The sequence below is a fragment of the Cynara cardunculus genome (genome assembly GCF_001531365.2).
Source record: "Cynara cardunculus var. scolymus isolate 2C chromosome LG 1, CcrdV1, whole genome shotgun sequence".
In the NCBI taxonomy this organism is placed as follows: domain Eukaryota; kingdom Viridiplantae; phylum Streptophyta; class Magnoliopsida; order Asterales; family Asteraceae; genus Cynara; species Cynara cardunculus.
This window is the reverse complement of record NC_037528.1, coordinates 4,859,558-4,881,274: the sequence shown is the minus strand read 5'-3', so window position 1 is coordinate 4,881,274 and position 21,717 is coordinate 4,859,558. Positions and strand designations below refer to the sequence as shown.

General features: G+C 34.7%; 3 protein-coding genes across 4 annotated transcripts; all 3 read left to right on the top strand.

Annotated features, from left to right (window-relative positions):
* Positions 1-1,159: 1,159 nt before the first annotated feature.
* LOC112526776 (DNA replication complex GINS protein PSF2) lies at positions 1,160-12,378 on the top strand. 2 transcript variants are annotated; one of them, XR_003070649.1, is made up of 9 exons: positions 1,160-1,319; positions 1,408-1,482; positions 1,644-1,758; positions 9,416-9,515; positions 9,592-9,622; positions 9,706-9,798; positions 10,474-10,623; positions 10,793-10,895; positions 12,279-12,378. XR_003070649.1 is itself a non-coding variant. In XM_025137196.1 (8 exons), exons 1-8 carry the CDS (start codon positions 1,272-1,274, stop codon positions 10,808-10,810), a joined length of 630 nt encoding a protein of 209 aa, XP_024992964.1. In that variant the 5' UTR covers positions 1,160-1,271; the 3' UTR covers positions 10,811-11,072. The 2 variants fall into 2 exon arrangements, 1 of the variants encoding a protein (XP_024992964.1); XM_025137196.1 differs by lacking the exon at positions 12,279-12,378 and having other exon boundaries at positions 10,793-11,072.
* A 2,448-nt stretch (positions 12,379-14,826) lies between these two features.
* LOC112524601 lies at positions 14,827-18,024 on the top strand. The gene is made up of 3 exons (XM_025134504.1): positions 14,827-15,093; positions 16,798-17,014; positions 17,086-18,024. Exons 1-3 carry the CDS (start codon positions 14,827-14,829, stop codon positions 17,556-17,558), a joined length of 957 nt encoding a protein of 318 aa, XP_024990272.1. The 3' UTR covers positions 17,559-18,024.
* Positions 18,025-19,185: 1,161 nt separating this feature from the next.
* Positions 19,186-21,147, top strand: LOC112525667 (glucan endo-1,3-beta-glucosidase-like). Its single transcript, XM_025135892.1, has 3 exons — positions 19,186-19,869; positions 19,973-20,321; positions 20,737-21,147. The coding sequence occupies exons 1-3, from the start codon at positions 19,193-19,195 to the stop codon at positions 21,010-21,012; spliced, it is 1,302 nt and encodes a 433-aa protein (XP_024991660.1). The 5' UTR covers positions 19,186-19,192; the 3' UTR covers positions 21,013-21,147.
* The last annotated feature ends 570 nt before the right edge of the window (positions 21,148-21,717 follow it).

The window sequence follows — 21,717 nt, the reverse complement described above, 5'->3', positions numbered from 1 at the left end:
GGATTAGTCGGCTCACGTAACGGGTTGGATATCCAGATTAATAAAAAAAAAAAAATGATCATGTTAACGTTTTTGTTCTCGTTGTTTTATTACACACAATGAGTGAGTTAATATGGAACTAACTATATCATGCCATTTCACAAATCGTCGGAGTTTATATGCTCAGGGATGTCCTATTATGAAAAACTAGTTTTATTCAACTATTATAAAATACAAATATTCTTCCAGGGATTTTAACGATTCAACATATAATGAACCACGTAAGCTCAAGTTCGGTTATCTCAAGTTCATGTTTTGTAATTCTCGAGTTTTCCTTTATCTTAATTGCAAAATAAAGTGCGTTTAACTTAACGAGTTAGGCTTCATGACATCAATTTTGTACTCAACTCGTTCGAGATCTCGATTATTGTTGTTAGTCACAGTTATATAAATTTACGAATCAAACATGTTTTAAACCATACAAACAAAATACAAGTTCTTTAAAAAATTGGATGCTAGTGATAGGTTTTGATCTCGAGCCAATACAGATTTATGTATTTGTCTTGATAATTCAGATAATGATTTATAGTTATCATAGAAAACCCATTTGAATTGACTATTACTTTTATAATCATCGTCCTCAACCATCTATATCATAATTATTAATTATTCTTCTAGATAGATTGTATTATGGTTAACAAGGTATAGTTAAACAAACAAAAATCATCATGGCCAAATGGCCTTTTGATACATTTTTATTATTAAGCGTCCTCAGGATAAAAGTTGTGTCCATATGTTCTCCAAGATCAACAAATTTATATTTATTTGAAAAATATCCTTTTTATTTAGTGATAAAAATACTTTTAATTATTACTATTTTTTAAAATCAAGTAATTGGTTTTTAAAACATGTAAAACCGTCGTTTGGTTAATGATTTAAATTAAACGTTTAATTAAAATTAACAAACCTATGTATCGAGACAAATTAAAAATATTAACATATCAAAAATTGGAAACAGGAAAATCGAAAGTAGAAATGGAAAAAATGCAAAAAAAAAAAAAAAAAAAGAAAAAAAAGGAAAAGAAAAGCCTAAAAATTTCAAATTATATCTCTCCGTCGCTCGCATCTTCCTCAAAAACCCTAATCCCGGGAAAACAGAGTTGAAACCCGAACAGAATCCATTTTTCCCGCCATTGCGCTAAAATTCACACAATCGATCTACTCTGTCTCTACCTATCTACTGGATCTGCATTGGTAACAACTATAGATCCATCGAAGTTTACCCGGAAAAGATGTCCGGCCAATCCGACCCTCGATGTTCTACATTTTCAGCCGCCGAGGTAACTAAAATTATTATGAATGCAGTTGATTCCAAGTGAATTCCAGCTGTCTTCTGTGACTCATGAGTTTTTGGATTGAAACTTTCAGTTGGAGTTTTTAGCGGAGGATGAAACAATGGAGATTGTTCCGAACCTAAGAATGGAGCGCCTCAGTTTGATTTCCGTATTCTTCATTATCTTGATCATTCTCATGTTTATACTTTATGATATTGTATATTAAACATTAATTTTTATACATTGTCAGATGTCCAGACATCTATTCTACGTTTGATGCATTATTGACATTATTCTCCGTGTTATGATTTTTTATAATACAATTGGCAGGGTGATTTTGGTCCGTTTCGGCCACAAATAGCTACTCAAGTTCCAATATGGTTAGCCGTTGCTTTGAAGAAGAGAGGGAAGTGCACGATTCGCCCTCCAGATTGGATGTCTGTTGGTAAGTTTTTACTTTAAGAAATCTAAACAGTTATATATTCATCATATTGTTGCTCGCTGATTTATGTGTTCTTGGTTAAATTTGACAGTGGCAAATCAGTATCATGAAAATAAAACTTTGCTGATGCCTTTATGTACTCTATAAAACCACAAGTCCAAATTCCAAAAAGAAATAACCACGTTTGTATAAGAAAAATGCTAAAAGTATTCGGAAAGAGGGTAATGGATAATACGACTCGCTACAAAATCAGTACCTATATACTGACTTGATTGAAATCTTTATGTAAGAGACATGGTGGCAGAGATTAATATTAGAAATCTTCTTACATGTAGAATCACATAACAAGTACAGATCAAACCCAAGTACTCCACATGTAGGAATCAGAAGTAACAAGGCAAATATTAAGTATGTATATACAAACAAGAACAATCAAATTAAATATTGAGTCAAGATTTAAACCTCTCTTCTTAAACAAAATCGTCCCTTATTTGCTGACTGTATGAAATGACGACATGTCTCCTAGGATACAACATACACATACCTTCTTCAATCAACGGCAGCTATTTGTGAAGTCTTGTGAACGCAAATAATGAGTGACTCTCCTTAGTTAAGTTCCAAAAGTGCAGAAGAAAAGAAAAGAAACTAGGGCATAGGTAGAATAAATGGTGGAAGCGGAAGAAAAGCAATGCAAACTATGGGATCAGTATCCAATAAATAGCCTTCTCATGGATAAGAGATAATATGTTTTGATGGTTTTTGGTTCTGAAGTAATAGTCAATAATTGCAGAAAACAAGTATTTCCATTGAACTAAAACATCCAACAAATCTCCTACATGAATGGGACTTCCAAAGAAAGACTATAGACACACAAGAGACAAGTGGAGAGTACAAGGATAAGTTATGAATTCGGAATGATAACAAGTTATCAGCCTTGAACCAGCCTTAGTGAATAGTCATTGGATTTACTTGGCTGGGTAGTTAAGATGATGTCTTGAACTATTCAGTCCTTAACGCAAATCTAGACAACAACTATCACAGAACATCTCCTCATATATTGAGTACTATTGTTGTTTATTTTGGCCTTAAACAACCTTGGTTATTCATGAGCGAACTTAGAGAATGTAGCCTGTCTTAATTCTCCTAGAAACGACCTCATTTCACACTCACTAGGTGATTTCCTAAGAAGTATCCTACTACACCTCACTTGCATTTCAAAGCTATGAGAACCGTTAAAAGCTTAGCTTATCCTCACGATGTAACTGTTCATCATCCTAGAATGGATTGGACAATTAATCTCACAATGCTTCCTTCGTGGATTCAACAAAATTTAGTTTCCCGTTTGAACCTATATACTGGGATCTCCATTCTCCAATCAATTAGGTAGGGTTGCCATCAAGTATCCTCTTTTGTTATAGGCTTTAAATTCATTCTTCTTGATGATCTTACAACTTTCTCTCGTGACATACCTTTTGTAAATGGATCTACTAGGTTGTCAGCTGAATTCACATAGTTTATAGGAATCATTCCATTTGGGAGCAGCTGTCTAATAGCTTTCTGTCGTGATTTGATGAGATTTACCATTATACTTACACCTTAATCCTCTTTGATTGATCATCACAATGAATACATGTGACAAGCATCAACTTTAGCCACATAGGTATGTTATCAAAAAAGTTTTGAAGCCTTACTGTCTCTTCTGTTGCTTTATCCAAAGCAATACATTTAGATTCTATTGTGGATCTAGCCAACAAAGTTTGTTTAGTAGATTTCCAGGATACCATGCACCACCAAGCGTAAAGACATAAACACTTGTGGATTTTGAATTCTTGCTGCCTTATATCCAGTTAGCAACACTAATCTCTAGCACAAATGGATATTTTCGGTGGTGTAACCTATAATTGTGGGTATGACGTAAGTAGTTCAATACTCTAGTTATTTTTTCTCAATGGTTATGTCATATACATTAAAGATTAAACCTCCGATTACTCTAGAGTATTCTAATTGTAATATACTTTCATCAATATTCTAAAAGAATTGAAGATTGACATCTCGAGGACTTTTGACAATCCCATTTGATTAATGCTTGAATCTCAAGTATTTTTGTGTGCATAATTGATAATGCGATTGAGTTAAAGTACAACCTTCAATAGTTTTTGCAATTTCACTCCTAATCCAACATATGCAGTTCTCAAATCTTTCATATCAAACTTAATAGCAAGCATCTTCTTAGTGGGTTTAATAATATCATCGTCGCTATCAATAATGACCATCTCATGGACATGTGAACAAACCAAAAAAGATCCTATTCGAGTGTCCTCGGTGTAAACATACTACGTTTGGGTTCATAATTTTCATTTGTCGAGTTTTCAATTGAGTTACTTGGTTTTCTTGGTCTCATGTGCGTTATAGAGGATGACACAACACATCCTTACATGGAAATACATGCTTAGAGTAGGAGGCATTTTTCGGTTCCATTATATTCTCACGGATATTTGGTATATCTGATTTGTATACCAAGAGTTGATAAGCTGAACTATTTTGTGTGTATCCTATGAAAATACAATCAATGGTCTTAGGTCCAATGATAACTCGTTCTAGATTTGGAGCCACCACTTTTGGCAAACATCCTCGTCCTTTCATATATTTATATGAAGGTAATCGACCATCCACAATTCACTTAGAGTTATTCCAATTTTCTTATGGGGTATTTTGTTGACAATAAATTAGTGGATAGGAGGGCTTCCCACACATATTATGGGGTAAACCTGAAATTTAGCAATAAGACTTTCATCATCACTTTTGGAGTTCTATTCTTATGTTCAACAATACCATTCGATTGTGGTGAATATAGGAGTGGCAGTTTGATGAGCTATCCTACGTTCGGAGCAGAACATTATTGAATGTACATCAGTTCGCCTCCTCAATCACTTATAACAACTTTAATTCTTTTACACAAGTTGGTTCTCCCTTTACCTATGTATTCTTTGAATTTTTCCAAGGTTTCATTTTTGGTTTGTAGCAAATATACATAACATATTGTGTATAATCATCAATGAAATTACCAAAATAGTTATTACCACTTCTAGCTTGCCTAAATTTTAAATCACATAAGTCGGCGTGAATTAAATTCTGAGGTTCATTGTTTCTCTTTACCGAATGACAAAGGTTTTTAGTAAGTTTTGCTTCAACACATACTTCACATTTGTTGTTTTTATCTATTTTAAACTTTGGTAATAAACTCATGTTTTTATTAATCTATTTATATTAAATTGTAATTGAAATTACCTAATCTTTCATGTGAAATAAATGAAGAGTCAACGACATAAGCAACAACATTAACATTAGGAAATATAATCATTTCATTGAACTTAAACAAATCATCACACAAATACCCCTTGACAACATAATTTCCAAACTTACATAGAACAAACTTATTGGATTCAAATACTATTTTAAGTTCATTCTTGCTAAGGATCAAACTTGAAATGAAATTCTTATGCGAATCTTAGGAACATGTATCACATTGTTGAGAGTTAGCTTTTTCGCTGAAATCATCTTCAACACGATCTTTTCTTAGCTTTCAACTTTTGCCGCAAATGAGTTTCCCATGTACATATTCTCATCAAAACGATTTTCATTTTTTTTGCTAGGTATCAAACATGTTTACTAGCCCTAGTATCAAGCAACCACCCGTGAGGGTTACTTCTAACCAAGTTGACCTTGGATACCAGAACACACATCCATATTAGGAAGTCTATCAACAATCTCATTTTTTTTTGCGAAATTTACGTGATTTTTGAATTCCCCTTGCCTTTCCCTTCTTTGTTGTGTTTTTTCACACCAATATCCATATTGCTTCGGCACAATCTGGAACTTTATGATTCCTTTTACCACATTTATAACAATTCCTAACAAAATTTCAAAATGGTCTTGGTTGATGACTGAATTGAACTTTTAGAGCTTTCTCCCACACACTTCATTTTCTTTGACTTTTGATCATGTTCAACTATGTTAGCCTTCATGTCAACCGATTGATATTTGTATTTATATCCACACGACAATTACCTTCTGCGATCTATAACCTCAAGATTAAGGGGTCGTTTACTAAACGCTTACCCGATAAATGCTTACCCAATAAGCGCTTACTCGATCACTTAACTTACCGAATAAACATGGTAAGGACAAGAATCTTGCCCGGTAAGAGCAATGACGAAGACCGAGAGTCTTATCCGGTAAGTGAGGCTTACGACTCCTACCCTGTTAGTGCTTATCGGGTAAATTGTTGCATACGATGCATTTTCGGTGAACTATAATCTTACCTGGTAAGTTAAGTGAGGGTGTTGATTTTTATTGGTAGCGCTTACTCACTGGGTAAGTGTTTGGAAAAACGGCCCCTAAGTCTTCTAACATCATCTCTTTGCATTTATGCTTCAAATGATTTTTGAAGTCTTTCCAACCCGGTGGAAGCTTTTCAGTGAACCAACAACTTGAAATGGTTCACAAATCATCATATTCTCCAATTGAGTATCATGAATAATAATATTTGAATCATGATTTCTTCTTGAGTCAACCATTTTGTAATCCAAGATCGACCAACTACAAATTTCTTTGATCCAACATCCTCAGTCTTGTATTTCTTTTCCCACATGTCCCAAAGTTCTTTGGCCATTGTAACCTTGATATGTATTAGACATTTACATATACAATATATTAAGGTCTTTACTTCTTTATATATATGTATATATATGGCCCAGTTCAAATGAGAACCACAAATATTTTGAGAACCTAGGAACTAATTTTTTATAAGATATTTGTTGTTGAATATACTTATTGACAAAATACAGATACAAGTGAATATACTCATTGACGATATACATATTTTGATGAAATTTAAATAATATATATTCATCAATGAATACACATCTAGAATTAGTTCCTTGTTTCTCAAATTAATTGCGGTTCTCACATGAACCCTCCCACATATATGTGTGTGTGTGTTTGTATTTGTTATATGAACCTAATTTTTTCTGCTATATCACCATTCTAACAATGCAATAACCGCTAATCACGGTTCTAGTCGTGATTTTAGAAACTGCCCGTGTTAAACTGCTTAGCTTGCAAACCCAAATAATGAGCGATCCTCTTTTGTTAAGATTCACAAGGGCAGAAGAAAAGAAAAGAAACCCGGGCTGAGGCAGAACATATGTTGGAAGAGGAAGAAAAACTGTAGGGGGAAATCCAAGATTAATAGCTAATAATAGCCCTCTTATGGATAAGAGATGAGATGTTCTGACAGTTTTTGGTTACCAAAGTAACTGTCGGCAACTGCAGAGAACAAATATTTTCATTTAAATATAACAGTTACGAGTGAAAGAGCTTGTGTTTTTTATTGTATTTCTAGTTATGTTTATGAACTACACAAGACCTCAATTTCTACCAAGATAGCAGTTTTTGTGGAGTTTAATTTTGTTACAAAGAGATGCTAGACTAATAAGCTGTGATCAATGGCTATAACAATACTCTAACACAGGGTTAACCATTCTGACAGATTGTTTTTGCTGTAGAACAGTTGCCTGCACTTGTCTTGATGTATTAAATGGACTTTTTGTGATCGTATGACAAACCTAGGATCATGTTTACGGCTGCCCATTTTCTCAAAACCTCTTCCCAAGGGCTGCTATAATTGGCTGCGAAAGCTTTATAACTAGTTAAGGAAGGTTGCTTGATCAGCCACTAACACCCTCCCTGCAAGCCCAACCCAAATGCTTTTATTAGAACCTTTTTGTGGAACCAGCCTTTAAAAAAATTGAAGTGGAGATTCATTGGTTTTTCTCAACTTATGTTCACCAATCGACTATTCTGAACTTTGGGCAAACAATTAAAATTAGTCATATACAAAAGCAATTACATCACATTTTTTGTTCATCTAATCTGTTCAAATATTTATGCATCCACTTAATTTCTGTTTAAGTAACTGCTAGAAGGTTTCTTAGTTTTATAATGTCAATCTTTGATAATGTTGATAGTTTGGATAATGTTAACATATTCAAATATTAAAATGAGTAAATTACAAAAAACTGTTCTTGTGGTTTACCAAAACTCTGGACAGTGTCCCAACAGTTTCAAAATTACATCAGTGGTCATGATGGTTTGTATTTGATCATGGATTGGGTCTCTGGCCCTAATGTCCGTTGCATTTCAGTCATTTTACCAAATTTCTCTCATAATCGTTATGGTACAAGTTTTAAATTATGTACAGATCACGTGAGGGCACTTACCAGCACCTCTTAACGTCTTTTAGGGCCGGGGACCCAAACCACAGTGTCCAGTAGTGTAATTTTCAAAAATGTAGGAACGATATTAAGAGTTTTGGTAAACCATAGGGACGGTTTTTGTAGTTCACTCTACTAAAGCTGTTATTGTTAGTATTTGAATATCTTAAATTATAGTACTATTAGAATTTTAATATTGTTATTATATTATTTCGATAGAACATGTAAAATTAAGTTTTGTTTTAGAATTTAAATAGTTTTATATCATGTTTTTTGAATTACTTTTAATACCCACCATATTAGTTTGCTTTACTATTTTGTCAATAAAGTATTTTAGACATTTGAATGATAAATCAAACTTTTCTATCAAACTATGTGGTTAGACACCATCGTTCTTAGACAAAGAAAATTATATAATACATATGTCAGTTGTGTACCCGTGCAATACAACATTATGTAAAATTTATTATAAAGCGAGAATGAAATTAATGCAATTCCTCGTAAAAAAGGACATTCAAAATTTATTTGTAAATGCTACAATCATCTCTAATCATACACATTAGTACATAAATGACTAAATATTTTTTAAATTGTGGATTCCTCGCTTCCAGCTTTTTAAAAGCTATTTTAGTTAGCCTAAAGTTGCTCTTTCTTTTGAGGAGAATGAATTCCGAATAAAGGAAGGCGGTCGTGATAGGGAAAGAGTTTATTTATTTATTTTTTTTTCGAAACACAGACCTCTAGAGAGAAAATTCATTATGTGAAAAATTATTAAAATCACACAGATTAGTCTCTCACTCTAGAGATTTAACTCATCTTTCTACTCTGTAACAAGAGAGAGAAATAGAAGAATCTAATAATTTAAAAATGAATTTGATTGGGGGTGCTTTGAAACCAAAGCCTTGGACTTCTTTCATAGGCAGAACCCGCTTTTCCCTTTGTTGCTCCATCTATGTGGGACATGCTTTTTTCACCAAAAATTCTCAATGAAGTTAGTGATTTGTACTTCATCTTTCATAGATGTTTGTACTCTTGAATTTAAGAGTTTTACCTAAATGCTGTATAAGATAGTATGGATATAATAAGTAATCTTAGAATATCTTAATGTGGTACTATTATTAGTTTAAATTAGTATACGATATTAGTAAGTTTATATTAAAAGAATTGTATGTAAAATCAACATGCTATTTTCTAAATTTTTAGAAAAAAAATATTATTCAAATCTGATATGTACAATCAACATATCAATTATTATTTTTAGTGAAAAGTTGTACATGCACAACATACAGGAAAAGTGGTAGTTGGTAATGACTAGAGTTAGTCCTGTCATGTATTTTTCCTAATTAGTAACCATTTTTCTCTCTAATTTTTTCCTTCCCAACTAGAAAAGCTGACTCTGGTTTTGGAGGCAGAGCGTGACTCTGCTAGTTCTTTCGAAGCACTGCCATTTCATTATGTTGAGATTTCAAGGCTTCTTTTTGACCAGTGAGTGGTTACACATGGTTATAAATATACGGTTTAGTTGGTGAAAAAGCTTTCTGATAAATATTGTTTGATGCAGTGCTCGTGATGACATTCCTGATGTATATATGGTCAGTGTAGAGATCCTTATGGGGTGATTGCCTTTGTAGAGAAAACAGAAGTTCAAAAGCTCATGGTTTTTCATATTTGATAGGTAAGATCTCTTATTGAAGACATTAAAGATGTAAGGTTTCACAAAATTGGCACTGGCTTAGAGAAGCTTTCATCCCGGACATATGCAATGAAGGTAGGCTTCCTCTTCCTTGATAAATTGGTCATGTTTCACCTTCAGAATATGAACCAAGAATGCATAAGATATATGCTTTAAAATACTGATATAACATAATCTTTACCAAGTAGTATCAATAATAACTTGTCTGTCTGTGACACACTGAAGCACCAGTATGAACTGCCATGGACCCCTTGTCATAAGAGGGAAGGAATTTTGTCTGAAGAAAACCTTGAACAACATTGAAACAGCAACTATTGCTTATTACAGAGGCGATGTTTTATAAAAAGTTAAAAGTGGATGAAATCAGTAATTAAATTTTGTGGGCACGAATGATGTACAACCTGACTCATTTTAGATGCTAGGTAATGTTTCATTAATAGCATAATTGCTTTATCAAGCATGGTTGATAACTGATCATGGACTATGTGCTGGTTTCTAAAGAACCAACTAGTAGTTTACTAGTTTTCACCAACCTCTGTCCGCCACATATCATACAGACCGAGCAAATATTGATGGGTGCCTTTAGGGATGTTTATGTAGGTGTTTTCATGAAGCTTTTTTGCAGGGATTGGGATTCAAGTGGTTTAGGTCTGTGGAAGTGATAAACTTTAGAAGTATTTACTCATTACTGTTTTGTCCTGGTCCTCCTGGCTTTTCATGTGTTTCTTGTTTTTAACATTCACATTGCAGCTAAATTTATCTGCAATGGAAGTGAATGTAATACGTCCATTTGTTACGGGAGGGCTAGAAACATTTTACAAACTTGGGAATCCGGAGATGATCCAAGAATCAGAAAGACAGGAATACAGACGACCCCAAGCAGCTGATCGGGGGCCAAGAGTAAGCTTTTTCAGTCCCCAATATAATTTATCAATAAGAATGAACATTAAGATTATGAGATTTATTCAAATACTTTTGCTCATATGATCAAATCATATAACACAATAGTAATCATCTATATTCAGTTTTTGCACATGTTAAGCATTCAACTGTTTCCCTTTTCTTCCAGCGTGAATTGCGACGATAAAGACCTCTTCAACAGGGATGTCTTCTGAAATCATCTGCATATCCATCAAAAAGACAGAAACAATGTTCAAAAGCGAGAATGGAAGGTACTGCGAGTCATTGGGTTAATTTCTACAGAACCTTTTCAGCCATTGATGATGGTCAAGAGTTGATCCTGAAACTCCTTTTGATTCATTAAAAGAAAATTTGTACCCCAAATTTCTGATACAAAGTGAGGTGGCTTGTACTGTTTGTTTATAATGGAGAAAAGTATCAAGATTCTATTACATTCCATCACCGTTTTTCATACATTTCTTCCTAGAGCTCCCCTATTATTTTCCTGTGAAATTATTTTACCTTATCAGATCCTATATCGGAGATGCCTTTCAAGTCCCATGACTATGAAATGTTGGTTACATCACAATAGTTTCATTCTCGAAAACCATGATGAAAGTATATCGTCTTTTAATTTCTTTAAACATAGCCTTGATGGTATGTCTTCCTTTTGGAGATTCCTTTCTGATTTCTTGCATATTGTTGTCAGTCAATTATGTTGTTAGCATTTGTCAATAGGGATACTTGGTTGCCTTTCCCTTGCTTTATCTGAATCAAAGTTATATTAGAACAAATGTGAGTCTAAAGTGCATTAAGGGCATATATCCTCTTTCATAAGCCTTGTGTTTCATACTAAGTAGACATATTACGATTGCGCCATAATTTCAGACATATATTGCTGGCAGGTAATGCTTATTCAGGCTCCTTTAACTGATACTAGCTAATAGCTATAGAAGTATGAAGCAACTCTTTTTGGGTTCAGAGATTAGCTTTAAGTAGGCTTTGGTACAAGTTGCTTTCAGGCACTTATGAAATTGAACTACTTGACCATGTGTTTAACGATATTGTCTCTAGTTTGGTCCTTCCATTCCATGCATGTGAATCTTTTAACCATTTGGTATGGTAGAGATTATCATTCTCTCAAGATTCTATCTCTCTATAGATGTACTCGGTTCGTTTGTTCTGGTTAATGTGAATCTTTTGAGTTATTAGATGCATCTTTCTGTTTCCTAGCATTATTTCTTGTCCTTGAGCTATTATAGTGGGGTAGAATCTGCTCTAAACTAGCTGTTATCTTAGTTCCTACAAGATGATAAAATCATCCATTGCAAAAAGAAACCAAATCAAACTGAGTCCAATATATTACATTTATGTTTGCCTTTCTGCTACAGGAGTAATAAACTAAACCAGAAAAGGGAAAAAAAGGTCCAAAATCAAGAGAAGCATCTTGCAGCTGTTTTTAGGCATGTGCCATTCTGGCATGTTTAGCCATTTCTTTTTTTATACTACATTATCAATCATAATGCTGTTCTTAGATTCTAGCAGAGGTTGGATATTCTATCATGGAAACCAGAAAAAATAACATGCACAATTTTATTATTGTTCCTTTATTTTTTTTTTAAATGTAATCACATTTTTCAAATGAGTTGTTTCAGGTTGTGACATGTGGATGAAGCTGTTGTTTGAAGAGGTCAACTACCACACCATGTGTGCAAGCCAAGTGTTCAATCCCTGGTCTCATATTTTATGTTTGAATTTTACATGTGTTATTCATTTAAAAAAAAAAATCATATGTTGAATAAAAGATTTCAAAACTTACCCATTTCATCATATAAACCCAAATTTAAAAGAGACATCATTTATAGGTGACAAATAAGATGTATGGTGTATGATTGGATTTGCATTCCATCATGACTATAATGTGACATGCATGCATCCATACATGTGGGCCCACATACCATAATCTTTAAATCAATTTCTCATCTACCACCGTCTTTCATAAATAATACTCATTTCTTTTTCATGAAACTGCTTTGCTTTAAATGATAATTTTTTTTAATGTATTGATTTTCTTTTCTGCATATCAACATAAAGACTTGTTTTTATATTTTTCAAATATGATTTGATTTGATTCTAACATTAAAAGAGGTACATGTAGTATTACTCTATAAGAAAATGTTTCACCATCTACTATTATTATAGAATATAGTGATTGGATTTTTTTTCTATAATAATTACAATAATAAAAGATCTAGAAATAAAGATAATATTTATTTATTAAATATTCAAATATATCTTACATGTATAATCATACAATATAATAGACACATTATGACAAACAGAATGATTAGATTCCCCCTTGTTTCCTTTTGCTAAACAACCTTTTTTCTAGCTGTTTTAGAGCTAATTGTTGTCTTTGATTCATAAGTTTTGATAAAATATTTTCTATAAAACTTTAATTTTTTTTGAAATATTATTTGATTTTATTGCATTATAGAATCATATGACCTACTTAGTTATGCATTGTCGTTTGATGTACAAAACTATGACGGGGATATAGACTGAGATTTGCCTTAAAAAAAAAAAGACGACGTTATAATGGTTTAGAAAGATGTCATTTTTAAGTTTAAATTATATATGTTATGAAGTGTCTTTACAAAGATAAGTGACAATTGGGTAACAAAGTGACGAGTGTTTGAAGGTTCCATTTTTAAAAATCTATATAAATGCAAATTTAAAAACGTTATCTATGTGTTAATGTATTCTAACAAAACTTCAAACTACACGTTACAAACGGGAAAAATAACGTATTTCATTGTTCTTTTATTATTTTAATTATTGTTTTAGGATCGACAGAATTTAATCATTGGATTCATCTAAATATAAACTAAATTGGTTTTACATGAATACGATTGATTAAGACATTTAACTATAATTAGTTAAATACATAAATTATGTCAAGTTGCTCATATAAACTTATTATGTCAACATCACAAAAACAATTATATTTATATTAATAATTCTTTTTTATTATAAAATTACCACTTTTTTTTTTCTTAACAGATCGTAATTTCAAATATTTATTATGATATTAAGTTTTAATTTAGAGTTGTAATTAAAACTTGGAAGCAACAATCGATAAATAAACTTGAGTGTCTTTGCTTAGAAAACAGAAAGAATGAAAAACGTTGCGTTAATGATACAAGATGATTGATTTGTGACATCTAACAATATTGTAGATATTTTGTCATCTACGTATAAACATGTTTTTAGTTATTATTTTATTTAAAAAAATTCAATACAAATGTTAACTAGAATATATAAAAGTTTTTCGATCTATGTAACAAATTCAAGATTAATATCTACTTATAATAAATTACATATATAAGTATACTTGTATAGAATTGGGTTCCGGTAAAAATGAAAGTTAAGATAAAAAAACATAAAAAAAATCTCCATCCTTAAATACATATTAAGATACATACACCAGATAAATCTTCGTATTAAACATGGTTCATGTATGATTAAATATGGATAGTTAAAGAGGGAATATTTTAGGACGAAAGTACCCCGGAAGCGTATGTGTGTTGGTTTGGGTCTAAATACGTTATTGACTCATAACCTCCCACTTTAGTAGGCTCGCTTCACGGAAAATCCTCCGACAAAGCCCTTTTTCGTCATTTCACGTTCCATCCAAATTCTCTATATATTAATATTTCCGCATTTCTTTCGTCTTCATCCTCTGCGGGTTGACTGTACCTCTGCCAAATTCTAATCAATTTTGTTCCTCTCACCCCGTTTGGATCGTTATAAATCTTTTCAATCCCGTTCGCACCTACTGTTTTCGATTTTGATTCATCACTTCTTTGAACGTAATTCATTAAAAAACAAAACAAACAAACAAAAAAAGGAAAGAAAAGAGGAAGATTGATTCTTTTGAAGGTTCGGATATCTTTTTCTTTGATCTTCAAGGGAATTTTGGTCTTTGGTTTTCGTGTTTTATGATTGATAATCCATTGGGATTTTCGTAATTTAGGGTTTTTGGGTGATGATTTTACCGTTTTGACAAAAGATTTATATTATTTTTGGAACGAATTGTAATTGGGTGTTCTATTATTTTGAAACGTTGTGGGTTTTTTTTGAGTGAATTGATTTTCGCGGCAAGTTAATTGTGGTGGGGGTGGAGGTACCCGGTGGTGGAGCATGGATTGCAGAGTCTACGCGGCAACTGGGGACCCGTGGTTGATGATGGGAGGCAGTGGCTCTGGTGGTGGTGGTGGTGGTGGTGGTGGTGGTGGTGTAGGGGGGCAGATGTTGGGTGGGGCGTTTAGCCATGAAAGCGAGCATGATTTGGCAGCGATGGTAAGCGATTTCTTGGAGAATGGAAGTAGTTGTGGTGGCGATTCACGGTGTAGTAGCGACAGCGATTCCGGTTTCTGCGAACTTGCTCACCTCGCCGACAAGATTTCGGTATCTCCCTCTCCCTCTCCCTCCATACATTTAAGAATTCCATTAATTAATTAATTAATCATTGGTATTATGTTACTTTTGACAAGCTGTGTTTCAAGTGCTAGAATTTTATTAAAATCCTATAATTTGTAGCAAGTTTTCTACATATATTTGCCGTTTCTCATAGAGAATGTCAATTTTGTGGGATGACCCTTGTGTTACCATGCATGAAGGGCCAAAAGTTAACTAATCTTCTTATGATTAATTAGAGCATGCCATATTGCCATGAATTTTCATCCCAACTTTGATATAAGCATGTTGGGTTGTCCAGATTGAAGAATTTCAGTATGCTTTTAGGTACTTTAGGTAGAAATTATGATTTTCTGAATGTTTAATTAGAGCATGCCATTGATATTTAGGTCTGGTTTTGAAATGGGTATGATGAATTGTTTAAATTTCATGATCTGGGTATGTATAGTTGCTTTAGTAGTCATTATTACTGTATGACAATTAGGTTGTGGGGATACCCCCTCCCCTCCCCCCTCTTCTCTGTCTTGTTTTATCTATTTATTGTGTTGGATTTTCCCATTATATCAGGGGTGGTCTTCAATGGATACACTTACTCACACTGCACGCAATATAGTAAGAGTCTTAGCAACAAGCGTGGATGTTGGCAAATTTCGGAACTATGAAACTATTGTTGTGTCTGTCTTGATTGTACATCTTCTGTTGGGTTATCTGCATCAAAATAATGGCAAAATTATCTTTTAGAGTGGATAATGGTATCATGCCTGCAGTAGAAGTAACTTTGTCATTCTGTGCACAATTCCTCCATTAAATGCATCCATTGGATTTCCGTGAACATAAATCAAATTTGGTAGAGAAGTAAACACCAGCAGCATTTAGGGCACCTCTGTCAATGGTAGTAATGCTTGCCAGATGCTATTTCTTTCATCCTGCAAAATTGCAACAATTTCTTGGGGAGGGAGGGGGAACTTTTGAATCTAGTTGGTAGACAAGTATTTCACTCAAACTATTTTATGTTGTGGGATGTTTTGGTTTTCATGGGTCAGCGGAAGTACTTATGATTTGTTCCCGTGCCATGTAATACATAAGCCTCTGATTTAAGCCATGGAGAAAGAAAATTATGTTAAGGTTCTGTAACATTTTACTCCTTTCGGGTTTTATTCAAATTAAATGCAACATTCAATTATTAGGGAAATATCTAAATACCTTTTGATGTGACAAAGACATAGGAACCTTGTGAACCATTAATTTGATTGATATTTGTAAGGATTATTAATGGGTAAATAAGTAATCTTGGTTGGAAACTTTGCCAAAACGGAAATGTTGCATTTTTTTTGGGACCTAAAGGAATACGAGTTTAGAAGAGATGAGCAATATTTTGCCCTCAAGATAATATTTTGAACTTACCATACTTGGTCTCAGGATCAACTCAAGTTGAGATATGCCTTTGAGTTTCCTTTTTATACCATCTTTTTCAGTGACATGCTATGAGATAACAGAAAGACCTAAAACTTTTGAAGTATGTAATGTTTATATACAACAAAACTCAAATGCACTCCTCATCTTTAATGAGACTTGAACCCTTGACCTCAGGGAGGTTGGGACCTACCATCCGTTGGGCCAATGACCCACTGTTAGAATTTCTTTTGTTGATGTGTTGAAATGCTTATTTCAACTATTAATCTGCATTTCATGCAGTACTACAAAGTTTTACTGGATCAACATGGGATTGACATGCTGTCGGTGGTAAATTCTCTCATCCTATCTATCAAAACGATGGACCTTGATTTTATCAGGTCTGGTTCATGTAATGCTAGTTGCATAAGGTTCTCGCTGGTCAAACTTCTGAAGCTTTCTGGTTATGATGCTGCTGTCTGCACATCAAAGTGGCAGGGCACCGGAAAAGTTCCTGGAGGTACTCTTTAACTTTCTTAATATTCATATTGTAAGTTGAATAGTGTTTTAGAAATATTGCATGAAATGCAGGGGACTATGAATACATTGACATTATAAACTACAATGATTCTGGACGTGCTGACCGTCTAATCATTGACATCGACTTTCGAAGCCACTTTGAGATAGCTAGAGCGGTTCCTTCTTACAATAGGATACTGAAATCGCTTCCAGTTGTGTATGTGGGATCATTGACAAAACTAAAACAGTTCCTTCAAGTAATGGTGGAAGCTGCCAAATCTTCTCTCAAACAGAACTCCATGCCACTCCCTCCTTGGAGATCTCTCACCTATCTGCAATCCAAATGGCATTCTCCCTATCAACGACATATCCACCCTGAACCAGGAACCATCTCAGACTCGCTCATTCCTGACCACAAACTCTGCAATGGACACCTGGATCGGCTGAAATCTTTGATTCAATTTGAGATGGAAACTGACAGGAACCATTTGAAGAAGGCCACAAGCCGAGTGAAGCTTGATAGGTGGAGGATAAGAACACTCTGAGATGTAAAGAAATTTCTACTGTCAAATAGGTACACCTCGTGAACGAGAAATGAGACCGGGTTCACGTGGTGTGCAAATACTAAGGTAGCAACTTAACCCCATCAAGATGGATGCTTTTTTTTTTGGCCATCGGTGGTCCTGATGTGGTGGTATACTTGTTCTCTTAGGCACCTGAAGAAATTTGGTGACTTGCTTTGTTTTTCATAGGCTTTTTGTGGGTTTCTTTTTTCATCTTTTTGATGATAATCGGATCCTCAGTGTTTTGTTATGTGGATCCGAAGAAGTTTTGCGTTGTTTTCATTTTGTTTTTTTCTTCTTTTGAATTACAAGAGGTTGCTTGAACAATGTTATATTCTTTAATTAATAGACGGTAAAGTTTTGTTTTGTTTTGATTTTAGTTTGTGCTTTGAATATTGTGTATTTCGTTGAGATGTTAAAAGAAGTCGATTGAACAATGTTATATATCCTTTTCATTTACAACTTTTTATTTTATTTCTTTTGAGTTCTGTTGTGCCTGCATTTGCCTTGCCTTGTGATTAGACTTGCTTCCTGCAGCCCTCTTTTTGGCTGCTTTGTGTGTTTTTACAGACAGACAGGCAACCACTGCCCTTTGGTCACTGCTCGTCTCCCTTTTTCGACTTCTTGGTGACTGCTGCTGTAACCTGGGGAAGTCAACAGGAAAAAGTCAGCCATCAAACTTGGTTCTCAGCCTGATACTTTCTACAATTCAGACTCTGTAAGGTATATGCATTGAGTGTTTTTGTTGTAATTTTGACATAATTTAGTGAGTATGTCAATATCTGCTATTAACTCTTCATTTGCTCTTGTTTTCAGGATTAGAGATAACCATGTTATCAAAGTGAACCTTGTTGGTTAATGATACGCATCTCTTGCTGTTGATGGATGACAATCTCATATAATGATTAAGGAAATGGTTTCTTCTTAAAAACAGTTCTGTTAGGCCACTTCCATTCCATTGAAGATGGAGAAGAGTAGATGTATATGCATATTACATGTACAAATGTATGCATCATTCAGTAAAGGTTTCTTGATTCTTACATCATTCTACATACATACGTCAATAACCCACTTATTGGGGGATAAGCTTTCATCTCAAAGACGCTTATGCATGGAGAGGTGGGTTGCTTCAACAATGTTATATTCTTTAATATGCTAAACTTTATTCCACACACAACTTTGAATCTATTCCTTGTGAATCTGCAATTCTTGAATGGTTCTAGTTCTAGTATGGTATCACGAGTATAGGGAAGTGAGACCACATGCCATACTTGTTAGCGGTCAAAAGTACCAGGAAGTTTCAGGTTCAAATCCAAGGAGAAATAAATATCCTCTTGTGGCCAAGGAGGTTCATATGCGGTGACTCTGGGCTATCTACAAACCAAGTGGTTGTCTTGAGATTAATTGGCTCACATAATGGATTAGATATACAGGTTAATATAAAAAAAGGTACAAGTTTGTTAAATTTTAATTATTTGAACAAATCTAATTTAATATTGTTTAAATAAGATTTAGAACAAAACCAAAAACCAAACAAGTTAAAATCCAACGGTCAGAGTTGCGTAGTGGCAAGTAATTAAGGCTTTGACAAACAGTCGACCACACTTGAAGAAGCAATGGGGATTTCAAAACACTTATCACTCGCCCTCTTATTACTCTTCCTCCCCGCCGTATACTCCATCGGCGTTAACTACGGCACCCTCGGCGACAACCTTCCACCACCGTCTCAAGTTGCTCACTTCCTCAAATCCCGTACCATCATCGACCGTATCAGGATCTTCGACGTCAACCCTGATATCATCAAAGCTTTCGCCAACACCGGCATCCTCGTCTCCGTCACCCTCCCCAACGGCGAGATCCCTTCTCTTACCGATCCTCGCAACGCCCGCCGATGGATCGATACCAATATCAAACCCTTCTACCCAGCCACCAAGATCCACTACATCTGTGTCGGCACCGAGGTGCTCCACTGGGGCCCTCAAAACCTTATCGACAACCTCGTTCCGGCGATGAAGGTGCTTCACGCCGCACTCGTTAAAGAAGGTTTTGGAGATATTAAGATTTCTACTCCACATTCACTGGGTATCCTTCTCTCATCGGATCCACCCAGCAACGCTTCTTTCCGACCTGGATGGGATGTCGGTAGTCTAGCTCCGATGCTCGAGTTTTTGAAAGAAACCAAATCCGGGTTCATGGTTAACCCGTATACTTACTTCGGGTACTCCCCGGCGAATGCCAACTTTTGTCTCTTCAAACCCAACGCCGGATTGTTCGATAAAGCCACCGGAATAACGTAATGCCTCTCCTCATGTCTTTATACACTCGGGTTTTCATCAAATTTGAAGTATATTTTTCAAGTTAATTTAATGGATTTCATTTTTTGATTGATTCAAAAGGTATACAAACCAGTTTGATCAACTAATGGATGCTGTGCACGTGTCGATGAAGAAGCTAGGTTACCCAGATGTCGAAATCGTGGTGGCGGAGACAGGATGGCCATCAGGCGGCGACCCGGCAAACGTCCACGCGAATCCTGTAAATGCGGCGGCGTATATTGGTGGGTTAATGAAGAAAGTTAACTCCGGCGACGGAACGCCGTTAATGCCGGGACGGAAATTCGAGACGTACATCTTTGCATTGTTCAACGAGAATTTGAAAGGGCCATCGTTGGATGAGAAGAATTTCGGGTTGTTCCGACCCGATCTCACTCAAGTCTACAATGTTGGAATAGAGCACGCACCACTGGTAATCTTTTTCTCCGATGTTTCGTTTGACTAATTTTGACTTTTCACACACTCAATTTTAACGTTAGATTTTATGTCGACACAGCATACGAAGCCACCGAAAGTTGGATGACCCCATGTGCACTTTGTCTCATATTTTTATTTAATTTTGAATTTTTAAATTGCTGTAAAAACTTTTTCCGATTTAAAATTATATACTAATTACATATTTATTTCATCATCATGTTACAACGGCATTTTAAGTTTAAATAATAAACTCAGATATAAAGCAATTAATTGCTTTCCATTTAATTATAATTTAAAAAATGTGCCGTTAAATTCTTCACGTGATCTTTAAAAAATGGCAATGTTACGAAGATTCTTTTGTCCTTTGGCAATAATAAATTATGGTTGTGACGAATCTGCCCTTTCCTCAGGCTCCTTCTCCGTCACCGATGGCCGCCGCAGCCGATGGACCCAACTCCTCCGCTGCCGATGCACCGAAATCCGCCGCCAGTCCTTGGAGAGATGCTCCTTTCTTTAATAAAACCATCCCTTCCACCGGCTCACCGGCGAAAGCTCCACCAACTTCTTCCACCACCACCACAAACACCAATGTTCGTGCTACATCTCCAGGAGCCACCAACGCCAATGTGGTTTTATCCACCAGGTCTGCGGTGGCGATCATTTTAGCCGTGATTTTGTTGGTGTAGATTATATATGTTTTCTATAATGTTTTGTGATATCGCGGCTTACTAGATTTACTAGAAAACGTTAGAGACGTAGTCACGGATTCTTTTGGGACTTGTAACTTAACTATTTATGCATCGATGATTAGTTTATTGCTATTAGAATCATAAGATCTTCAATTTATTTGGTTTGTTACAAGTTACGATTTCTATATTTATGTTTTGAGATATGGAAACAAAAACAAAACCATGATCTTAAAAATAGCAATTTAGGAGCTGTTTACTTGCGGTTTAATTAGGTTTATTGGTCTATCTGGTTTATTCGCACAACTCGTTTGGGTTGTTTACTTACGGCTTATTCGCACAGAACATGGCTTAATCGCACATATAGAAATGATATGTTGTCCCCGTTCAGCCACAAAAATGACACTTCTACCCCTTATTTAAAGCATCGCCTCCTTCCCAAATAAGACACCCTATCGTCAACCTCTTTATGTTTTTTTTGTTTTGATGTTTAAATACTTAATATTGAGGGGTAAATCTGTCATTTATGTAATTCAGACTGTTGGTTCAGATATAAAAAAATAAACAACAATACTCATTTATCCAAACAAACAAATTTATCTATACAGCACTTAATAAAAAAATTTAGTAAACATCCCCTTAATATATTGGGCTTATTTCGAGATGATGAGAGTGACATGAGATGAGACCATGCAAATACCATGT